At 45.7% G+C, this 19,240-nt stretch overlaps 1 protein-coding gene across 2 annotated transcripts in view; it reads right to left on the bottom strand.

Moving 5' to 3' along the window:
• RFX4 (regulatory factor X4) overlaps window positions 1–19,240 on the bottom strand; it is a 166,706-nt gene that overhangs the window by 70,409 nt on the left and 77,057 nt on the right. The window contains exons 5-7 of one of the 2 annotated variants that reach the window (XM_059934815.1): window positions 8,589–8,650; window positions 4,312–4,525; window positions 2,777–2,854 (exon numbers count right to left, since the gene is read on the bottom strand). In XM_059934815.1, the coding sequence (XP_059790798.1) occupies window positions 2,777–2,854; window positions 4,312–4,525; window positions 8,589–8,650 (354 nt within the window). Of the gene's footprint in view, window positions 1–2,776; window positions 2,855–4,311; window positions 4,526–6,104; window positions 6,200–8,588; window positions 8,651–19,240 lie in introns of those variants that run through there. The other variant, XM_059934816.1, reaches the window with a different exon arrangement.

The following is a 19,240-nucleotide window of genomic DNA, read 5'->3' as shown; positions in this document are numbered from 1 at the left end:
GGACTGTCACCAGTTCTGTTGTTAGTACTTGTGGCAGAGAGGGACAGCTATCCACTAGAGCTCCTCTTCCCTAGTAGCGTAAGCTGCCGCCAGGACTGTCACCAGTTCTGTTGTTAGTACTTGTGGCAGAGAGGGACAGCTATCCACTAGAGCTCCTCTTCCCTAGTAGCGTAAGCTGCCGCCAGGACTGTCACCAGTTCTGTTGTTAGTACTTGTGGCAGAGAGGGACAGCTATCCACTAGAGCTCCTCTTCCCTAGTAGCGTAAGCTGCCGCCAGGACTGTCACCAGTTCTGTTGTTAGTACTTGTGGCAGAGAGGGACAGCTATCCACTAGAGCTCCTCTTCCCTAGTAGCGTAAGCTGCCGCCAGGACTGTCACCAGTTCTGTTGTTAGTACTTGTGGCAGAGAGGGACAGCTATCCACTAGAGCTCCTCTTCCCTAGTAGCGTAAGCTGCCGCCAGGACTGTCACCAGTTCTGTTGTTAGTACTTGTGGCAGAGAGGGACAGCTATCCACTAGAGCTCCTCTTCCCTAGTAGCGTAAGCTGCCGCCAGGACTGTCACCAGTTCTGTTGTTAGTACCTGTGGCAGAGAGGGACAGCTATCCACTAGGGCTCCTCTTCCCTAGTAGCGTAAGCTGCCGCCAGGACTGTCACCAGTTCTGTTGTTAGTACTTGTGGCAGAGAGGGACAGCTATCCACTAGGGCTCCTCTTCCCTAGTAGCGTAAGCTGCCGCCAGGACTGTCACCAGTTCTGTTGTTAGTACTTGTGGCAGAGAGGGACAGCTATCCACTAGAGCTCCTCTTCCCTAGTAGCGTAAGCTGCCGCCAGGACTGTCACCAGTTCTGTTGTTAGTACCTGTGGCAGAGAGGGACAGCTATCCACTAGAGCTCCTCTTCCCTAGTAGCGTAAGCTGCCGCCAGGACTGTCACCAGTTCTGTTGTTAGTACCTGTGGCAGAGAGGGACAGCTATCCACTAGAGCTCCTCTTCCCTAGTAGCGTAAGCTGCCGCCAGGACTGTCACCAGTTCTGTTGTTAGTACCTGTGGCAGAGAGGGACAGCTATCCACTAGAGCTCCTCTTCCCTAGTAGCGTAAGCTGCCGCCAGGACTGTCACCAGTTCTGTTGTTAGTACCTGTGGCAGAGAGGGACAGCTATCCACTAGAGCTCCTCTTCTCTAGTAGCATAAGCTGCCGCCCATGAGGGGCCACACTTCCCAGCTCCCCTCACCTCAAGGCGGGGCTGTGAGACCAGCTCTTGCCAATAGACTATGGGCAAAAGTGATGCATTTTATTTCTGGGCTGACAAGGTTAAGAAGGGGGATGTCTTTCCTGTAATCCTTTTCCCCATCCATCAGCTGAACAGAGGACTCCAAGGCTCTAGGGCAGGGTGTGGCCACAAGGTGGAAGAAGCCTGGGTCCCTGAACCACCCCCAGAAACCAGCCTTCCAACCAAGGGCGTCCACATTGGATTGTGACATGTATTGTCTCACCGTGTTAAGACTTGGGGCTTATCTGTTACAGAAGCCAGTGTTGTCTTAACCAATCATGTGTCATGGTTTGCCCAGATCTCAGTGCACTGCCTTTGATACGTGAGACACAGCCAAACTACAATACGAGAGAAAGCAGTGAGTTTTCTTTCTTTAAAAAGAAAATAATTCCACTTGAATGGTCACTCAAGGAATTTGGGAAATTTAAGAATCTAGTGGATGAAAGTCAAGAGCAGGAAGAATAGTCCTTCTCTGCCAACACGCTGCCACCTCTTCTGGAGCCGTGTCTAAGAACCGAGCGATAGCTCACATATGGTGGTACCACTGTTACACTGGGCTCCTGAGGGAACAGTAAATAAGCTGCACAAGTACCGGCAAGTGCTCAACAAGCATTCACTGCCTTACCTAATCCTCTTCCCCTCCATCTCCAACAGCACATGCCCCCCTAAAACACACAAAAAGGGAATCTCCAGCATCTTTTTCACCAATAACTAATGATTTTTATAGCCCCTATAGAACCTGGGTTGTCTTCCCTGAAGTTGAATGCCCACACCTGATCCCAGGGTGGTGTCTTTGGTTTAGTTGTTTTTCTTTTTTTCCTGCCTGAAAGGCATCTTCTTTAAACCGAAAGGCCTCAGCTTTATGGGGTGAAATGTGTGGTTTCCTGCCATCCTGTTGGAAGATTCTTTTGGATGGCATTTTAGGCAAGAAGATTTTATTGTCTCTTTGGTCATGTAACCAGTGCTTCAATCCTCCCTTATTTCTCCTCTCCATTCCTTAACTGTAATATTTTTAAATAAAAATGAAATGAAATGAAATTCTTAGATTGTCTGTATTCAAAGATGGCCCTACTGGCAGTGTTAGAGGGACATGGGGACCAGACCTTGAGAATGGAGGGTAACCGGCTCCAAATGCACTGAAGTGGATGAGCCTCAGGAAAAGGTTAAATCCAAAATAAAGAAAAGCTTTCCTTTAGTTTTTCTGAATGTATAATTCTGGGTGTAATGATACCTTGGCAAAACTGTGTTCCCAGGAGGCCAACTAGGCAGGATGCAGTTCACTAGACAGAGCAACTAAAAAGCCTTGCCAACTGCTGTTCACACTGAGAATCTGTAAAATGGGGATAGTAACAGTGCCTGCTTCCTAGGATCACTGTGAGGACTAAATGAGCTAATGTACACCAAGGGCTTCCAGAGGCCTGGCCACTAGTAGGGAGCTCATGAAACAGAAGCTAGTGTTATCATAATATTTTATTGCAGAGTATTCATAGCTCAACACTTGTTGACCTACCTCATCAAAGTTGGCTCTTATTACAGTGTCCAGTATTCTCTGACAGTGTGTTCTGTACATCATAATAAAGGTAGAAACCTGTGAGGGGTGAGGAGGGATCAACAATAAAGGCATAGATTAATACACGTTACTTCTGCCCTTAGAATTTCAAGTCATTTATTCTCTGTTGAGGGGATGAAATTCGCCTAATTCCTACTCATCCTGCAAGACCCAGACAAAACTCATTTTCATTAGGTGGGGCCCGCTGACTCTCAGCTCCCTCCTCTGTGCTCCCATAGCACCTGAGTGTGTTTCTCCCTCAGAGCACTCACCCTGTGGTACGGAAATCATGGGTTTCTCCCTCTGCCCCATCTCCACCCCCTGAAACTGTGGACTCTGGGAAAATAAAAATAGCATATTATTCATGCTTGTGTATCCAGAATTTAGTACAGTGCCTGGCACATAGTAGACGCCTTCCAAATTAAATTCTCATCAGCTGATATATTAAAAAGTTAAAACCCAGCATGTACTCATAAGAGGAGGTGCTTTTGCCCAAATCACAAAAAGACATTTGGAAATTCTCTAGAATCTGCTTAGCAAAAGAACTGCATCTCCAGCTCCATTTAACTAAGAATTTTAAAGCAATGGTACAGGAAGTTTGTTGAGAAAGAAAGCAAATTTGAGAAAAAATAAGGATTTATCTAGTTCTTAGATTTAAAGCATTCTTTCCAGGTATTCTTTTTGCTGTAGAACCTTGATATATGTTTTATGTAAACTTAGTTTACTTATGCAAGCATCTGTCTCCCTGCTTGACTGTAAGCTTCCTGAGAGCAGGACTCAAGTCTCATTCACCACTGCATCCCAGTGTGATACGTAGAAACTCATCACCTACTGGCACACTGGGCAGCACAAGATAGGTGCACTAGGATGTGATCACCCAGGGGAAAGTCTCGAAGTTTGTGTTTCCAATTATTTCTTCCCAATACCCTATGGCCCAAACTATCCGATTCACTATACCTATAAAATCTTCTTGGTCTATGGGACGATAATTTCACCACATCCTCTGCAGCACATGGGAAAATAAACTTTATCCTTTATAAAAGCAATCCAGAGGAGGGGGCCCTTGTGAAATGAGACAGTGCAACATCATAGATGGGTAGGAAGGTAGGTAAGATAGATAGGTAGAGAGATAAACTTTTAATTTTAGAATAGTATTGGGTTGTAGTACAGTTTTGAAGATAGTTCAGTCAGTTCCTTTATAGCTCAAACCCAGTTACCTCTACCGTTAACATCTTGCATTAGGATGGAACATTTGTCACAACTAATGGACCAACACGGACACATTGTTATTGTCAACTAAAGTCCATACTTGAATCTGATTTCTATCTTTATATTTTTAAACTCACCATTTTGCAATAAAAGTGTGTGTGTGTGTGTGTGTGTGTGTGTGTGTGTGTACGCGCGCTGTGGTGTGTGAGAGAAAAAGAGAGAGAGAAAGAGAGAGAGAGAGAGAGAGAGAAACCACCCACTCCCAGCAACACTTCAGACGTGGTCACCTTCTCCTCTGGCAGACTGGCCGGCAGATTTAGATCTTTGACATTTGGAAACTCTGGCAGCAATGTTCCAAGTTTGGACCGGGGTGAATATGCCACCGTCTGTTTGCTCACTTCCTTCTTGCCCGTCTCGCTCACCCAGGCGGCTCCTTTCTTGGAATACATCACATCATAATATTGGGAGCTTTCCTTCACCGCGATGCCGTAGTAATGATACCTGGGCCACAAAGGAAGAGAGAGAGACCCACATGCACCCTCATCAGGTGGGGGTTCCTGAGCCGCAGGAGCCCAAGGCCAAAGACGGCTGGACCCATCCTCCCTGAGCTAGAAGAGTTAACTCCTCTGTAAGGCTCAACATGTTGGAAGTCTAGAATTAAACCAAAGTTCCATGTTGCCAGCCATCAATCAGACAGGTAAAAATAACCAAAATTGCCTCCTACAGAAAATGTTAAGTCAAATACTTTGCAAAGCAGAAAGTGGGATAAAAAAATTTCCATTTGTACTTAATCTCTTATATACAGGGACCCAAGAAGAAGAGTGTGTTTATGACTGCTAACTGTACCACCAGCAAAAATTCACTTGGCCTATGTTTTTCTTAATCAATAAATGGCAGTCTTAAAGAACTGTATCTTAAAAAGGATAAACTCAGTGTCTCAGTTGACACTGAATGTAAGACAAAGACCAGGACCTTTTATTAACTCAGAATGGGCTTAATAACAGCAATGTTTTCAATTAAGACTAATGAGGGATGGAGGCTGCATTTTGCTTGGGTTTTAGCTACAATCTATTGAACACTTGCTATGTGCTGGGCACTTTGGAAAGTGCTTTACCTACATTAATTTGTAAAATAATTCTATGAAATGGGGATTATTATAATCTTTCTACAGATGAGAAAATGGAGGCAAGAAAGCTTAAGTAATTTGTTCAAGGTCATATGGCTGTTTAGGGGAGGAAGCAGGTTTGTCTGACTACAGAGGCACTGTGCTACACTAAGAAAACACACTGCATGGTGGTGTTAACAAACTTTGATGTTTGTCAGAGCCACTTATGGAGTGTAATAAAAATACAGATTCCAAGGCCCCTTCCCAGACCTAAGGATTCAGAACAGGGAATAGGGGCCAAGAATCAGCACTGAAACGAACACCACAGATAATTCTGATGCACATCCGTTTGAGATCAGCAAGCCTGCTGGGTTAGGCCCCTGCATTACATTCCTGGCTCTATGAGACTGCCATTACCTACTATTGTAACACAGCAGCTAACAAGGTACTAAGTGCTTTACACACATTGCCCGATTTCATCTCACAAAACCCCTGGGAGGCTAGAACTAATTATTATCCCCATATTACAGACTAGGAAACTAAGACCCAGAGAATTTAAGTAACACACCCAAGATCATATAGTGAGTAAGCAGTAGAGGCAGGATTTGAACCTCTAAAAGTGCTTTTAAGCGCTGAGCCAGTGATTGTCAAATTTTACTAATAATAAGAATCACCTACAAAACATATTAAAATACAGACTCCCAGGCCCTGCTTCCAAAGATTCTGATTTAGCAGATCCAGAGTAGATTTTTACGATCACATGGCAATACTAATGTAAGTAATTCATGGACCTCACTTTCAGAAACGCTGTACAACGCATTAACTACTCTTTTCTACTCATGGAGATATGGTGGTGTCAGTCACAAAATAATACAAAAGAGAAAGCAGTCTGAGTTCTGGGAGAGGCTTCCCAGGGAGAGGAGAGCTGAGCGCAGGTAACCTTCCCTCTCCCCGCTCCCCCTTCACTCCTAATACCATTCTGTGATACTTCTGCTTAGTGGGCATCTCGCCTCTATCTGAATGCCTCCTGGGATGAAGCACTCGGACCCTCCGAAGGTAGCCCAGTTCATTTTAGGTCGGTGTAGTGATCAGAAAGTTCTTCTTTGTGTTGAGCTGATCTCTGTCTTCTGCGCCTTCTACTTCCCAACTGTCATAACTGCCTTTCCACCTGGAGGGCACTCCTTTGGTAGTGGGGGCGGGGGGCGGGTTCCATTTGCTCTGGAAGCCCCTCCAGGCGGGAGGGCAGTTATGACACGCCTCCCTAACTTTCAAAGTCCCCCCTTACACTTTCTTAAGATCAAGCTAGTAATAACATGTTCATATCAGACCGCTTCTTGATTTTTCAGACTGTATGTTGCTAGAATTGACAACTGCAGTGAAGCCAGTGCTCTGACCACTTCTCAGTTTTCTGTTTCAGGTCTGTAAGGCACGTCAACACACTCTCCATCAGCCCCCTGCCCCCCCAATTTATTCTGTCAAAGTAAATTTGCTGAGGGATTTTCTCTATAAGGCCAAGTGGCATGTTGGAGACTAGAGCTTCTTATTACCTTTCAATTGGTTGAAGGTGAGACCAACCTTGGAGGATCCTTATGGAGAGGATACAATGAAACTGAATTTTTAAAGAAGATATTGCCCAATTTGCCAACCTCTAGGTTAAAGAAAAAGAAAACAAAAAAACAAAAGCAGGCTCTTACATGTAGACAGAAGGAAACTTTCTCCAAACTTATGCAGGATGGGAAACCATGCTGTTCTATCTTTACTACTTTTACTGCCTGTCTTTACTATCTATCTTTACTATCTATTTGTACACTTTTATCTCAGAAATGGGCAACAATGTATTGGAGCCAGTGACTCTAAAAAGACCATAAGCTGGAGAAAAATAATTCCTTTCCATTCATTCAATAGTCTTCCAACCATCCTCTTCTCTGTGATTTCCCCTTGTGTGCCAACCACTGTGCTCACCAGCAAACAAATAAGGAAGAATCTGGGTTTTCTACTCTATACTCTTACTAGGGCTGAAAGCTCATTTTTAAACAAATACTGGAATTTTTCATTATGAATGAGATTTGTTCATCAGAGGAGTCACCCTGAAAAAATTATTAGAAATTTATTCCAAAATGTCCCTTGCTCAAAAATTTTCTGTAAGTCTCTTTGGAAATTGCCCCCAGAGCTTCTGAGCCACATGAAAAAAATGAGTCTCGTTTATTTTCAGAACTTTACTAAAAAGGGTTTCCCCCAGTTTGATCATCCACTTTCCACTTTCTTTACCTAATTTGGCTCCAAAGTTAAACCCACCCTTGCAGGATGGGAATGTGCTGCCTGGGGATGGCCGGGGTTAGAGTCGGGGGGCAGTATTGGACATGCTGCTTTTGAAACACTTTTAGTGACAAGTCTTACAAGTCCTATGTGGTTGTTGTCTTTTAATAAAAAGTTTCATTATTTCATAAGTCAGTATGTGTTGATCTGCTACTCAGCATGGTAAAAACGTTTAGAAATGCTGAATAAGGCCCCCTCTAATGGAATCACGGTGTACAGTAGTATAATAAAGGTTCTGACAAGTCCTGCATAAAGGAACCTGTTTAGCTCAGTGCTTACCAAACTTACATGGCCAACAGACCTTCTTCATGGAACACCTAGTCACTTCCAACAGTTTTTTGAAACACCCTTCGAGGCAAGTCTCTATAAATCCAGATTTTAGTGAAGCCTGGGCAAAAAAGGCAGAGTCCCTTCCCATTGACGCTCACCTGGGAGACAGGCATCTACACAGCCTCTCACTCCTCGGATCACCTCCTCAGTAAGCCCTTCCAGGGCTACCCTCTCTAAACCAGGCCAACCTTTTGTTATTCTCTAGGACAACCCTCTTCACAATTTGATGATCTTTTTTTGTCTGTCTTCCCCTGGAGAATACATGTTCCATCCAGTAGGGCGGAAACCTGTTTGCTCGTGTGTCCCCAGCACTTAGCACCATTTATCTGACATGCAGAAAATGTGAAGCAAACATTGGCTGGTTGGTTGGTTGACCGAATGGATGAATGGGAAGCAGTACACCCTGGGTACCACAGCATGGCTGAAGCTTTCCACCCCATCTCCCTTGCAGGGATTGGTACAGGGTTGCTTCTCTGGCAGACTGGATACTGTCAGAGTAGAGTTTGTTGACCAAAACAAGCCAAGTAACCTGGAGATTGGTCAAGAAACCACAAGGTGCTCCTTTTAAAGAATGCCCAAGACTCTTTCACAAAAACAACTAAAGGCAGGGTGGCACCATGTCGGATTCCTTAAAGCAGCTGGCCTTTTGGACAGCCTTTCTCTCGGGGCTCCTGGGAGAGGGGGCCACTCTCTCCAGCCACAGACTTCCCCCGAGGCCTGCGGACTGAGCTCAGGATGAAAGGCCTGGGGTCCGGGCCTGACTGGAGGCCCGTGGACGTGCACTCTGCAGGTGGAAAGGCTGTCGGTGCTTACTTGGACTGTCCTCGGGTCCCGAGTCTTCTGGTAGTTAACTGAGGAAACTGCTGCCTTATGATCTGTAAGTCAACACAAGCATCAGTTACGCACTGGGAAAAGCTGGGAGCACAGTGACGGAGTTTACAAACAGCAATCTAAAGAATGAAGGAAAACATACACCCTTGGTTGCGATGACTTATTAGGAGTCCAAGAGGAACCCCGAGAAGACCACTGGTGCTGGGGATGCCGGGGGGGGAGCACCTGAGTGACGGTGGGGCTCTGGATCCTCAGCGGGGGTCTCACTTGGCCGCTCTGGGCTTCACCCCCCTCCTCACAACGTAGGCAGTGTACGCTTTCATCCAGAACATGTCACCCCTGTTTACAGCCCTCCAAAGGCTTCCGCTGCACCTGGAACTCACCCCCACCTCAGCCTCTGTAACCCGGTCCCTGCTTACCTCCTGGCCTTCTTCTCCTCTGACTCTCACCCTTCCTCACTGGATACCAGCCACACTGGCTTGCTTTTTATTTTAGTTTTTCCCTGTTCCTGAAACATGCCAGGCTTCCTCCCCCACTGGGGGCCTTTGTACTGCAGCTCTCTCCATGAGGAATGCAATTTCACCCAGATCGTCACAAGATTAGCTCCTTCTCCTACAACATTCGGGCCTCTGGGCAAGGTCCCTCTGCCCAGAGGCCTTCTCTGACCAGCGGGTGCAGAGTAAACAAGCAGCACCCCCAGCAGGCGACCCTGCTTTCTGTCCTCCTCTCGGCACTCTCCGCAGTTGTCTCGCTCGCTTACTCTCTGAGTGCTTATTTCACATCTCCCCCGACTTGAACATAAGCTCCACGAGAGCAGGGACCTGGCCCAGGTCACATGTGAAGAGCTCAGTCCATGTTTGTTGAATGAAGGCATGAAGCCCGACCCCTGGCCTGGAGAATACTCTTTACTCATTTGCCAAGTGGACGACGCTAAGTGCTGCTTCCCAGGACAACCACGTAGATCTGCCAGAAACCTAGGAGGAGGGGCCGTCTGCCAAGGTGAAAACACAACCGATGGGCCTCTTTCTTGGTGTGTACAGCGATGGTGTTTGTGAAGAGGCAGTACGGTAGAGGGGTTCTGTGCAAGAGCTTTGGAGCTAGATTACCTGGATTAGATCCAAGCTCAGCCATTTGTTATTCCAGGGCCCTTGGGCAAATTATTTAACATTCAAATGACTCAGCTTCCTCATTTGTAAAATGGGAATGATACCAACCCCTACCTCAGAGAATTTTTGTGAAAATTTAAAAAGTAAACGCATGTAAATAATTAGCAACAGTGCCTGGCACTTAGTAAGGGCTCAATAAACGTTGCCCATTATGACCAGTGATTATCCTGATGACTCATTCATTCCCTTTTATTACCAGGGATGTTTAAGTCTAGCCACATTCTTCTAACTCCCTTCTCTTCTAATACAGCATGGAGCAGGCAGGTGTGGTCAGAGCGAGGGAACCTGCACACCGTCCTTCATAAGAGATGCTGCTGCTGATTCCCCACTGGCAGGGCATGAACTACGAGCACCTTCTCAGAGGTGGGGAGGAATCTCTACGATCCGCTTACACCCTCTTCCAAGCCTTTGCTGATCCCCTGACCAGGTAAGAGCTCTTCCTCCTCCAAACCGCTGCACCTGCTGCTTCCAGTCTGTGACCAAGTTCCATCCTCCCTCTATCGTGAACATATCCTGATTCTCCCCGCATCTCCGTCTCCACCGGCCCCAGGGCCATAATCTCACACCTGGGTTGCTGCAATGGTCTCACTGCCCCTACTGCCAGGTATGCCTCACCTCAACCACTCCTTCATGAAGACTCCAGACAAAGTCCAAACCCACCAGGTCCTGCCTTCATTCCAGCTCACCTCTCGTCCTCCTCCTCCTCTCCCAATCCCATGAAGTACTGAAGGGTATTACCCCACTTTAAAAATGTGCTAAATTGAAGAGCCAAGAAAAGACCTTTGCTTCTTTCTTCCATTTGAGCAACAGGCTTTTTCATCTATCAAATGGGGATAATGACACTTTTTCAACCTATCTTCCAGGCTTACAGCAGAGTTAAAGGAGTTAGGGAGTGCACCTAGAGCTTTGTCAGCCAGGAGGAGGAGGAGGATGGAGGGTAGGAGATCCACCCCAGTGGAATTTCATTGGCTGGATGGGTGGAGAGGAGGGACCAGCTGCCAGGGAGGGGCCCCTCTGCTAATACGTCTCTGCCCCCCCTTGATGTCTTCCAGGAGCATCACCCTTTTCTAGCACATTCTCTTCATTGACAGAGGTATCCTTCAATCCTTTGATGGCTCTTCAGAGGATTCTCAGAAAACCCAGTTTCCAGGCTTTTGTGGTTATCTTATGGTCTCCCAAGCAATATATTTGCGGGGTTAGAATCTTTCATTCCATTTGTGAAAATACTTTTTCCCTAAAAATATTTGATGGCCAAATCCTCTCCTCCTCCTCCAAAAAGAGAGAAAGGTCACTTCAAATAAAGCACGAAGAGGAAAGGAAGCCTGTTAGGAGTTGGGGGTGGGGGATGGGTGGAGGCCCTGCTGCACCACATCGCTCTCTGCCCAACTGGAGGTCAAGACTTTTCCCACTCTGAGCAAAGAAAGCTGTTGCAGACAGCACCTCCTCCTTCCAGCCGCAACAAAAACCTGTGGGAAGGGAGTTTGCTTTTTTTTTGAAGTGTTTCTTATGGGCTGCAAATTACAAATTATTCTCCTTGCCTTTCACCAAATAATCAGCTGGTCCCTGAATCTGAAAGCCCAGCACAATTTAGTTTGAGTCTCAAAATGCAGGGTCGGTTCAGCCCTGCTAAGGCTGTTCAGCTTTTAATTTCTGGAGCAAGACTCAGCAAACAGTCAAACACTTTTGTGGAGCTGTGAGAGTTGAGCTTCACTGTTTGATAAATGGGCAGACGGCAGGCAGCCCCTCTTTCTTTTTTTGTATGGATTCAATGAAGCCTGCCTAAAGAACACCACATGCTGTTCTAGCTACTGATCTAACATTCCGCAACATCCCAGCCTTCCAAATTCCCTTTAATTACTCAGGAATCCCACCCTCTGCTCTTTCAGCCTGGGCAGACGGGGCTGGGGTCTCCATGGGCCAGGGGTGGGACGCGGAGAAGCTCTGGGGAACCAGTCTCTCCGGGGCTGCTGGCATTCTTTTTTAGGTGGTGGTCGGGTTATTCATCTCTTCCGTCCGTTCTTCTCTCCATTAAACACGTGGCTCCAGGTGGAAGGAAACTCGGCACGCAGGCTACCCTGACATAATTTTGTGGTTGTAGTTTTCTAAGAAACATGAGTGAGTTTGGGGCAAACCTTCCTGAAATGGCATCTTCAAACCACAGGCCTCATTTAAGATAAGGAAGGGGAAGAGTGAGAAGAGGAACTGACACCCATCGGGCATTAGTAGGCACCACGCACTAGACAAAGTATTTTACTCTCGGTATTAAATTTATCCTAAAAATCGCACTGGAGGAGAATACGATGGTCCCCGTTTCACAAATGAGGAACTGGGGTCTAGGGTGATACAGGCCGCTCGGATTCACAAATGCCAGCGAGTAGAAGCAGCAGGGATCCAGTTCCACTGTCTCCTGGTCATCACTGTCACCGACACCCAAGGGAGCCAGCAAGTGTCCGCTGACTGTGCATGAAACCCTCAGCATCCTCTGTGGGTGTCACCTCAAGAGACACCTTCAGAGCCACACAGCAAAGCCACTCGGCCTCATTACTCTACAGAGAGGCCTTGTTTAATTTTGACCCCAAGTCGTATGGTCTTGATCCAGCTTGATCTCCAAACTTAGTCATCAGGGACGCTCTGAAAAAAGCCTTTTGGTTGTTCCCAAAAATTCAATCCACCCTCAGTAGGCAAAGATTTGCCACCAACAAGAACTGATCCAAAAGAAGTTCCAGTGTAATGGAATAAGTGGATATTCTCCCACACTCTGAGGGAGACAAACTCGTGTATACAAAGAATCAAGTATGCTTAAGACAGTTTTAAAACAAGAGCTCCTGGTCTTATTTCAGAGGTCATTTGGGTGTGGGAAAAAGAAAAGGGGCTTTTCAAACAGCAAGAAATTATAAATTCAGTACAATGGCAAGTACTTGTTCCTTCTCTTAAAAAACACACACAACAATTTTTTGAACAAGAGAGAGAAATGGCTAGGGAAAGAGGTTAAAGGGATTCTAATTGTCACAACTTTAAGTCTGAAAGTGGGGTACTCACTTTCTTTATTGGCAATAGACCTTGCGCCTTTTTCAAAGAAGAAAAAATAATTAAGCCTGGTAGTATGAATAAGTTTTCCTAAACACTTTACCTCAATGCTACCATCTTGAAATGGGTGTTTGCCAGAGTAATTTTACTATGCTGGTATAACTCTATCCATTTAACAATTTTGGGAGGAGTAACACCTACTGGGTGCCAGGCACTGGAGGTTGAGTTGGGTTCCACCCCACTGCAGGTTCCACAGGAAATTCCACAAAAGAAATTTTTAAAAATTACAAGAAATTTACATCTAGAGCAATGAGACAGAAATGGAATTTCAAATTATGCATACGGATTGATGAAGGATTCCGAGAAAACCCCCATGGCTAGAAAGGTAACAATCTGTTGCCCCCTGATAAGTACCGTGGGTAACAATTCCAAGAAGTCCAAAAATCCATATGTGAGCCCAGTATTGTCCTTGGGATGATGGGATGATGTGTCATGTCTGTGACTGTGAGAATAGACAGTCATCATACACCCATTTAGCTAGAATGTGGTGAGTTACATAAGATAGAGGTTAAGTCAAAAATGGAATAATTCTGAAGATGATAATACGAAAGGGTGAGGGTGGCGATGGTAGCATGTGTGCAATGCGGGAAATTTTTAGAACAATTGTTCTCAAAATTGCTCAGAAGGAAGAGCAGCTAGAAAGGCTGAAATATTCATATGTTAGTGATGATATATTAAAAACAGGATGTATTAAAGTCATGAAATGTTGTGATGGTAAACTGAAATCATAATTATAGCTAAAGTGCATTGAGTGTTTATACTTACCAGGCACTGTGCTAAGGCAGCCCTTTTAACAGTCATTATCTCAACAGTCCTCAGGTGGTTGGTACCATGTCCCCATTTTACAGAGGAGAAAATTGAGGCTCATAGCTATTAAGAAATCTCCTGAGTTCACACAGCTGGTAAATGGTGGAGCTGGGATTCAAACCCACACAATTTGATTTCTGAGCTTTTACACTGCACATCAGTAAAGACGTGTGAAATAACAAAATATGGAATCTGGTGTGAAATCAGGCATTCTGACATCACAGCAGATACTAAGGGTTAAGAAAAACATATGCAAGAATTTAAAGTAGAAGGAAACTGTCCATGTGCTTAATTTTTTTCCTTTGCAAATTGAAAAGAGACCATTCCTGAAGAATCCTAAAGATGCCTCAAGAGTACATTTATCTCCCTCTGTGCCCCTCCACAGGTGCGCAAACGACCTGGGGTCAGGGCAGATTGTGAGCGCTCTTGAGGAAGAGGGCAGTCATGTAAAACGAGAGGAACCTTTAGCCTTACCTCTGTTCCAGGCATATGTGGCTGACAGAAGCATAGGTCCCCAGAACACTGTTGTCTGTCTGTTTGTTTCTTGCAGTGCTCAAGCATGGGCGGCGGGGAGGAAGGAGCCACATATTCAAGGAAGCAACACCCACAGCCCAAATGGCTAAGTACCTCAAGCCCTCACGGGGAAAAGGCAGGATATAAATAAATTCAATTCATACAAGTACATCTGCCGCCCCAGATTCTGTTCCTCCTGTCTCCCTACCTCTTACTGGGGGGGTGGGGGGGGTGGGTCCCTGCCCAGCAGGTGGCATCCACTGGTCTCCCCCCTTCCCCTCAGATCCAGCCCTGCCACTACATGTCGGACCTTGGGAAGCCCACTCAATCTCTTTGACTTTCAACGTCCTTGTCTGGAAAATGAGAAGGTCTCACCAACAGATCTCTAAGTCCCCTTAATAGATTAAACTTATTTACATTGAGGTGTTAGTAACTGGTAAGTATTAATGAATTATCCTGCTCTTTTGTAGTTGCATCTCCACAGACTTAAACGAAAGGAACTGAGGATTTTGAGATATCAGCAAGCCTTCGGGGGAGGTGTATTTGCGAGGATAAAGCGCCTCCCCACGTATTCAAGTCGCACTGTGTCACAGCTGTCTAGTTGCCTATCCATGAATCAGCCTCTTCCTGACAAGTTCAACAAATCTTTGACCATAAATCACGTTACCCCACACAGTCTAAGCTAGTCACTTGGTGCCACCTATGTTTCCTCCCATGGGCTCCACATTTGAGAGTACACCCTGCACTCTCTCAGGATCCTGGGTTCCATTTTATAGTCGTGACACATAAAAGGACACATGGAAAGAAATGGGTGAAGGTGATCAAAAGGGACAAACTTCCAGTTATAAGATAAATAAGTCCTGGGTTGTCACGTACAGTATGCTGACTATAGTTAACAATACTGTATCGTATGATTGAAAGTTGTAAGGAGAAGAGATCTCAAAAGTTCTCATCACAAGAAAACAAAATGTGTAACTCTGTGTAGTGATGGATGTTAACTAAATTTATTGTGTTGATCATTTTGCAGTACATACATACATCAAATCACCATGTTGTACACCTAAAACTAATACGATGTTAGATGTCAATTAGATCTCATTTTTTTAAATGAAAAAGGATACGTGGATTTCTGAAATGCCCTTATGTGGATAAAATGGCTAGTTGTCTGCCCCTTTCCCTTTCTAACCAAACTCTAATTTTTTATTCCAGGAGGCAATGGACTACATTTTCCTGCCTCCCTGACAGCCAAGGGCAGACAGTGAGACAAAAGGGAAAATCACTGGGCAGGGCTCTGGGAAAGCTCCTAAAGACAGCTGACTCAGCTGGAGTTTTGACCTTTCTCTCCCTACACCCTGTTTTCTACTTTTTGCCTGGAATATAGGCTTTGTTGTCCAGCAGTCACTTTGGACCATGAGGTGACCTAGAAATTAGAAGCCATCTGCTAAGGATGGCAGAGCACAGAGAGAGAAGGAGCCCAGGTCCCTGATGCTCTTATAGAGCTGTTATACTAGCATAGGTTACCTTCTTTTAGACTTATTCTATGTGAAGAAAAGTAAAACCACAAATTTATTTAAGCCATTGTTTGGGAACGAGGAAAGGCGTCTTTTACGCACAGCCCCAATACAATTCCTAACTGATACACCTTTTGATTTCCACCCAGGATTTACCTCACAGGAAAGGTTCCAGTGGTCCTGGAATCAGCTATCTCATCTTTAAACAGGAACAAAAAACGGCATCTAGTTCACAGGGCTGAGGATTAAATGAGGTAATATGTGCAAAGGGCTTGGCCCAGTGCCTGGCAAAGAGTCAGTGTTATTGTCATTATGATTTCTTGTTGAAAAGTGTTTCCAGTTGATATGGTAAAGATCCTCACACCCTTGCAGACTAACTTCCCCACGTGATAGATGCAGGGACTGAGGTTCAGAGAGGGAAATGGGACCTGTCCAGGGTAATACAGAGAGTAAGAGTGATAGATCCTCAAATTCAGGGCCCAAAACGTGGCGTTCTTGGAAACTCCTCGCCTACTGCACATGGTGGACCCTCAGTAAAAGTTTGTGGAAGAAGACATTCTTTTGCCTTTAATCCTCCACCGGAATGCCTGTACAAATGCATGGAAAGCAATCCAATTTGTAAGTTAGAGATATTCTCTTAGCTCAGAAATCTGAGGTCCACTTTTTCTTTCCGAAAAAAGCTTAGCTCTTGCTAAGCACACTAATGCTCCATCTCTGGGCAGGTGGAGTTTTTAGTTTCCAAAAGACCAGTGGAAAAGCAGGAGAAAGAAGCATTTGGTGAAACTGAAACACTCGCTTCAGCTTCCATGGATCTCGCAAGTCTGCAGGTTCGGAGAAGGCAATACTGGGTACCTAGAGGTACTCCGGGATTGACCTGGTTCTCAGGCTGCCCTCACTCCCCACCCCGAGGAGGCAGCAGTTTCCTCCTCTGCATCCCTCCGATCCTGGGTGTTCATAGCTCAGGGGGCACATGTGCCATCTTGCTTTGCAGTTTCTCACATGCATATGCCCCTTTGCAGCCTCCTCCCCTAGAGGACTCCATTTCCCATCTCCTGAGATAAATGCATACCTAATAAATGCATACCTAAGGTTCACTTGGGTGAACCCAAGTGTTGAGGGGGAAGCAGAATGGGAAATACTGGTAGGGGGGTTCCCAGTGCCTGGAACACCCTGGGGGGAAGATCTGAGGGGAAATTTCTCAACTGCAGTGACCAGCGCACTTGACCCCGAGAGACAGAGAGGCCGAGACTTCACTTCCAAATTTGATCATATGGAGGTGTCCAGGTGACTGCTAATGACAACACCAAAGTCAAAAGGACAACTGTTTACACAAAACCTGCCTCTACACATACCGACCCGACCGTACCCCCAAAATAAGTTGCTCTGTGTAAATGAGACAGTTAAGTCCATGGACTCTAGAGCCAGACTTCTCAGGGTCACATTCTGAATCACAGATCTACTTACTGGCTGTTTGACCTTGGGCAAATTACCTAACTTCTCTGGGACTCAGTTTACCCATGTATGAAATGGGGATAATAGTTTCTAGCTCATAGAGTTGTTTGGGGGATTAGACAAGGTTGACATATGTCAAGTGCTTAGAATAGTGCCAGGTAATAGAAAGCACTATGTAAGTGTTTGCTATTTTTATTAATTTTATTAAACATCTGTGAATGCTGCATTCATAATTAGACATAGCTAGACACTTCTAATATCTGTTAAAAAGAACTGTCTTTAATAAGCTTGGGTAATTTAGCTGAGTATGATGTCATGTGTAGGCCAATTCTGACATTACCTTGTGTTTGTTTCAATTTACAGTTCTGTGGCTCTCTAAACATTTATTTCACTGCTTTTGCTGGAGAACTAGGGGTATCATTTTGGAAGTGTTTTTTCTCACCCTGACAAGCCTGGAGGCACCAGTAGCAGGAAGGAAAGGTCAGGGAAGAGCAGAAGGTCAGACCACTCTCCCCTCCTCCACTGCAGGTCCCCAGGCCACGCGTGGTCAGTCCTGAGCTGGGGGGGAGGGGAGGAGTTTTCAAATGGATGAGAGACTGCAGGTTTCAACTAGAGCACTAGACTGGACTTTAGTGTATACAAGAGCACCTAAATTGTTGAAAAGAGGCTTGTTTTTTGGTTTTTGTTTTAACATCTTTATTGGAGTATAACTGCTTTACAATGGTGTGTTAGTTTCTGCTTTATAACAAAGTGAATAAGCTATACATATACATATATCCCCATATCTCCTCCCTCTTGCGTCTCCCTCCCACCCTCCCTATCTCATCCCTCTAGGTGGTCACAAGGCACCGAGCTGATCTCCCTGTGCTATGTGGCTGCTTCCCACTAGCTATCTATTTTACATTTGGTAGTATATATAAGTCCATGCCATTCTCTCACTTCGTCCCAGCTTACCCTTCCCCCTCCCCGTGTCCTCAAGTCCATTCTCTACGTCTGCTGAGGCTTGTTTTTATAATCAATAACCGAAAAGCTATTAAACCTGCCACAAAACCATCAGGCATCAGGGAAGGGAGTTTGGCCGTAACATGGTTGAGGAACAAAGCAAAGCCATTTTCTGTTTGCACATCACCAAGGTGGGCCTGTTCCATACCCGTGACACTCGTGGGGGCTCCTCTGGGCTTCTCTAAGAATAAGAGTGTAACACGAGGCATTCAGAGAGCTGGTCAGAACCCTCCAGCATAAGGCCAGAGCCACAGGGTGAATCCTCAGCGGAGAAGCAAGAGCGGTGGGCAGCGGGAGGTCAGCTGGAGAGCACAGCCCTTCAGCCAGTGTGGACAGAGATCCAGGGGGGTCTCGCCAGAAACCCACCACTGGACCCCTTTCCCCCAGCGTATGGATGACGATCACAGCACAGGACACAGATAGCTGGGAGGAGCCTTCAGAGAGCACCAACTGGTCAAAAAGGCTCCTGTTGCCTTTCCTCTAGATACCCTCCCTCACTGTCCCCCTCCCCCGACCCTGGAGGAGTCAGAAGAGGAGAGAAAGAGTCCCCCCTTCCCTTTCACAGAGCAAATTCGGAGGCATCGTGGGGGGAGGTCTGACTTCCATGTGAGATGGAAGTTTTAAATTGGACAGAACTGGGCTTTTTCATAGCTGAGAATGAGTTTTAATTATCCAGCCAAGACTGATATGATGGCTGATCACGGTCTGATGCGTGGGATTGCCCTGCGATGCTGTCAGAGGGCAGAGCAGGAAGGACGGACAGAGGACTCTGAAGGCAGCTCTTTAAAGTAAGTGAAGATACAACCAGTTTCCATTGGTACCTCAACAAGTTCATCCCTACTCAGCAAATGGACTAATGGAAAGTAGGTACAATGCCAATTTCCTATGGTGACCATAAGGCTTAAACAAATTGCCATATGTCAAACAATTCATGGTGTTCTTAGCAAACAGCAATAATATGAATCATTCAATCTTCAAATATCTGAAGATCTATTATGTGCCAGGCACTATTCTGGGGGCTAGGGATGCATAGTGAACAAAAAGGTCCTCATGGAGCTTCCATCCTAGAGAAAGAGACGGACAAAACACAAGCAAC

The sequence above is a fragment of the Balaenoptera ricei genome, chromosome 10 (genome assembly GCF_028023285.1).
Source record: "Balaenoptera ricei isolate mBalRic1 chromosome 10, mBalRic1.hap2, whole genome shotgun sequence".
Lineage (NCBI taxonomy): Eukaryota > Metazoa > Chordata > Mammalia > Artiodactyla > Balaenopteridae > Balaenoptera > Balaenoptera ricei.
The sequence above is the reverse complement of the archived record's forward strand: the minus strand, read 5'-3'. Positions and strand labels throughout refer to the sequence as shown.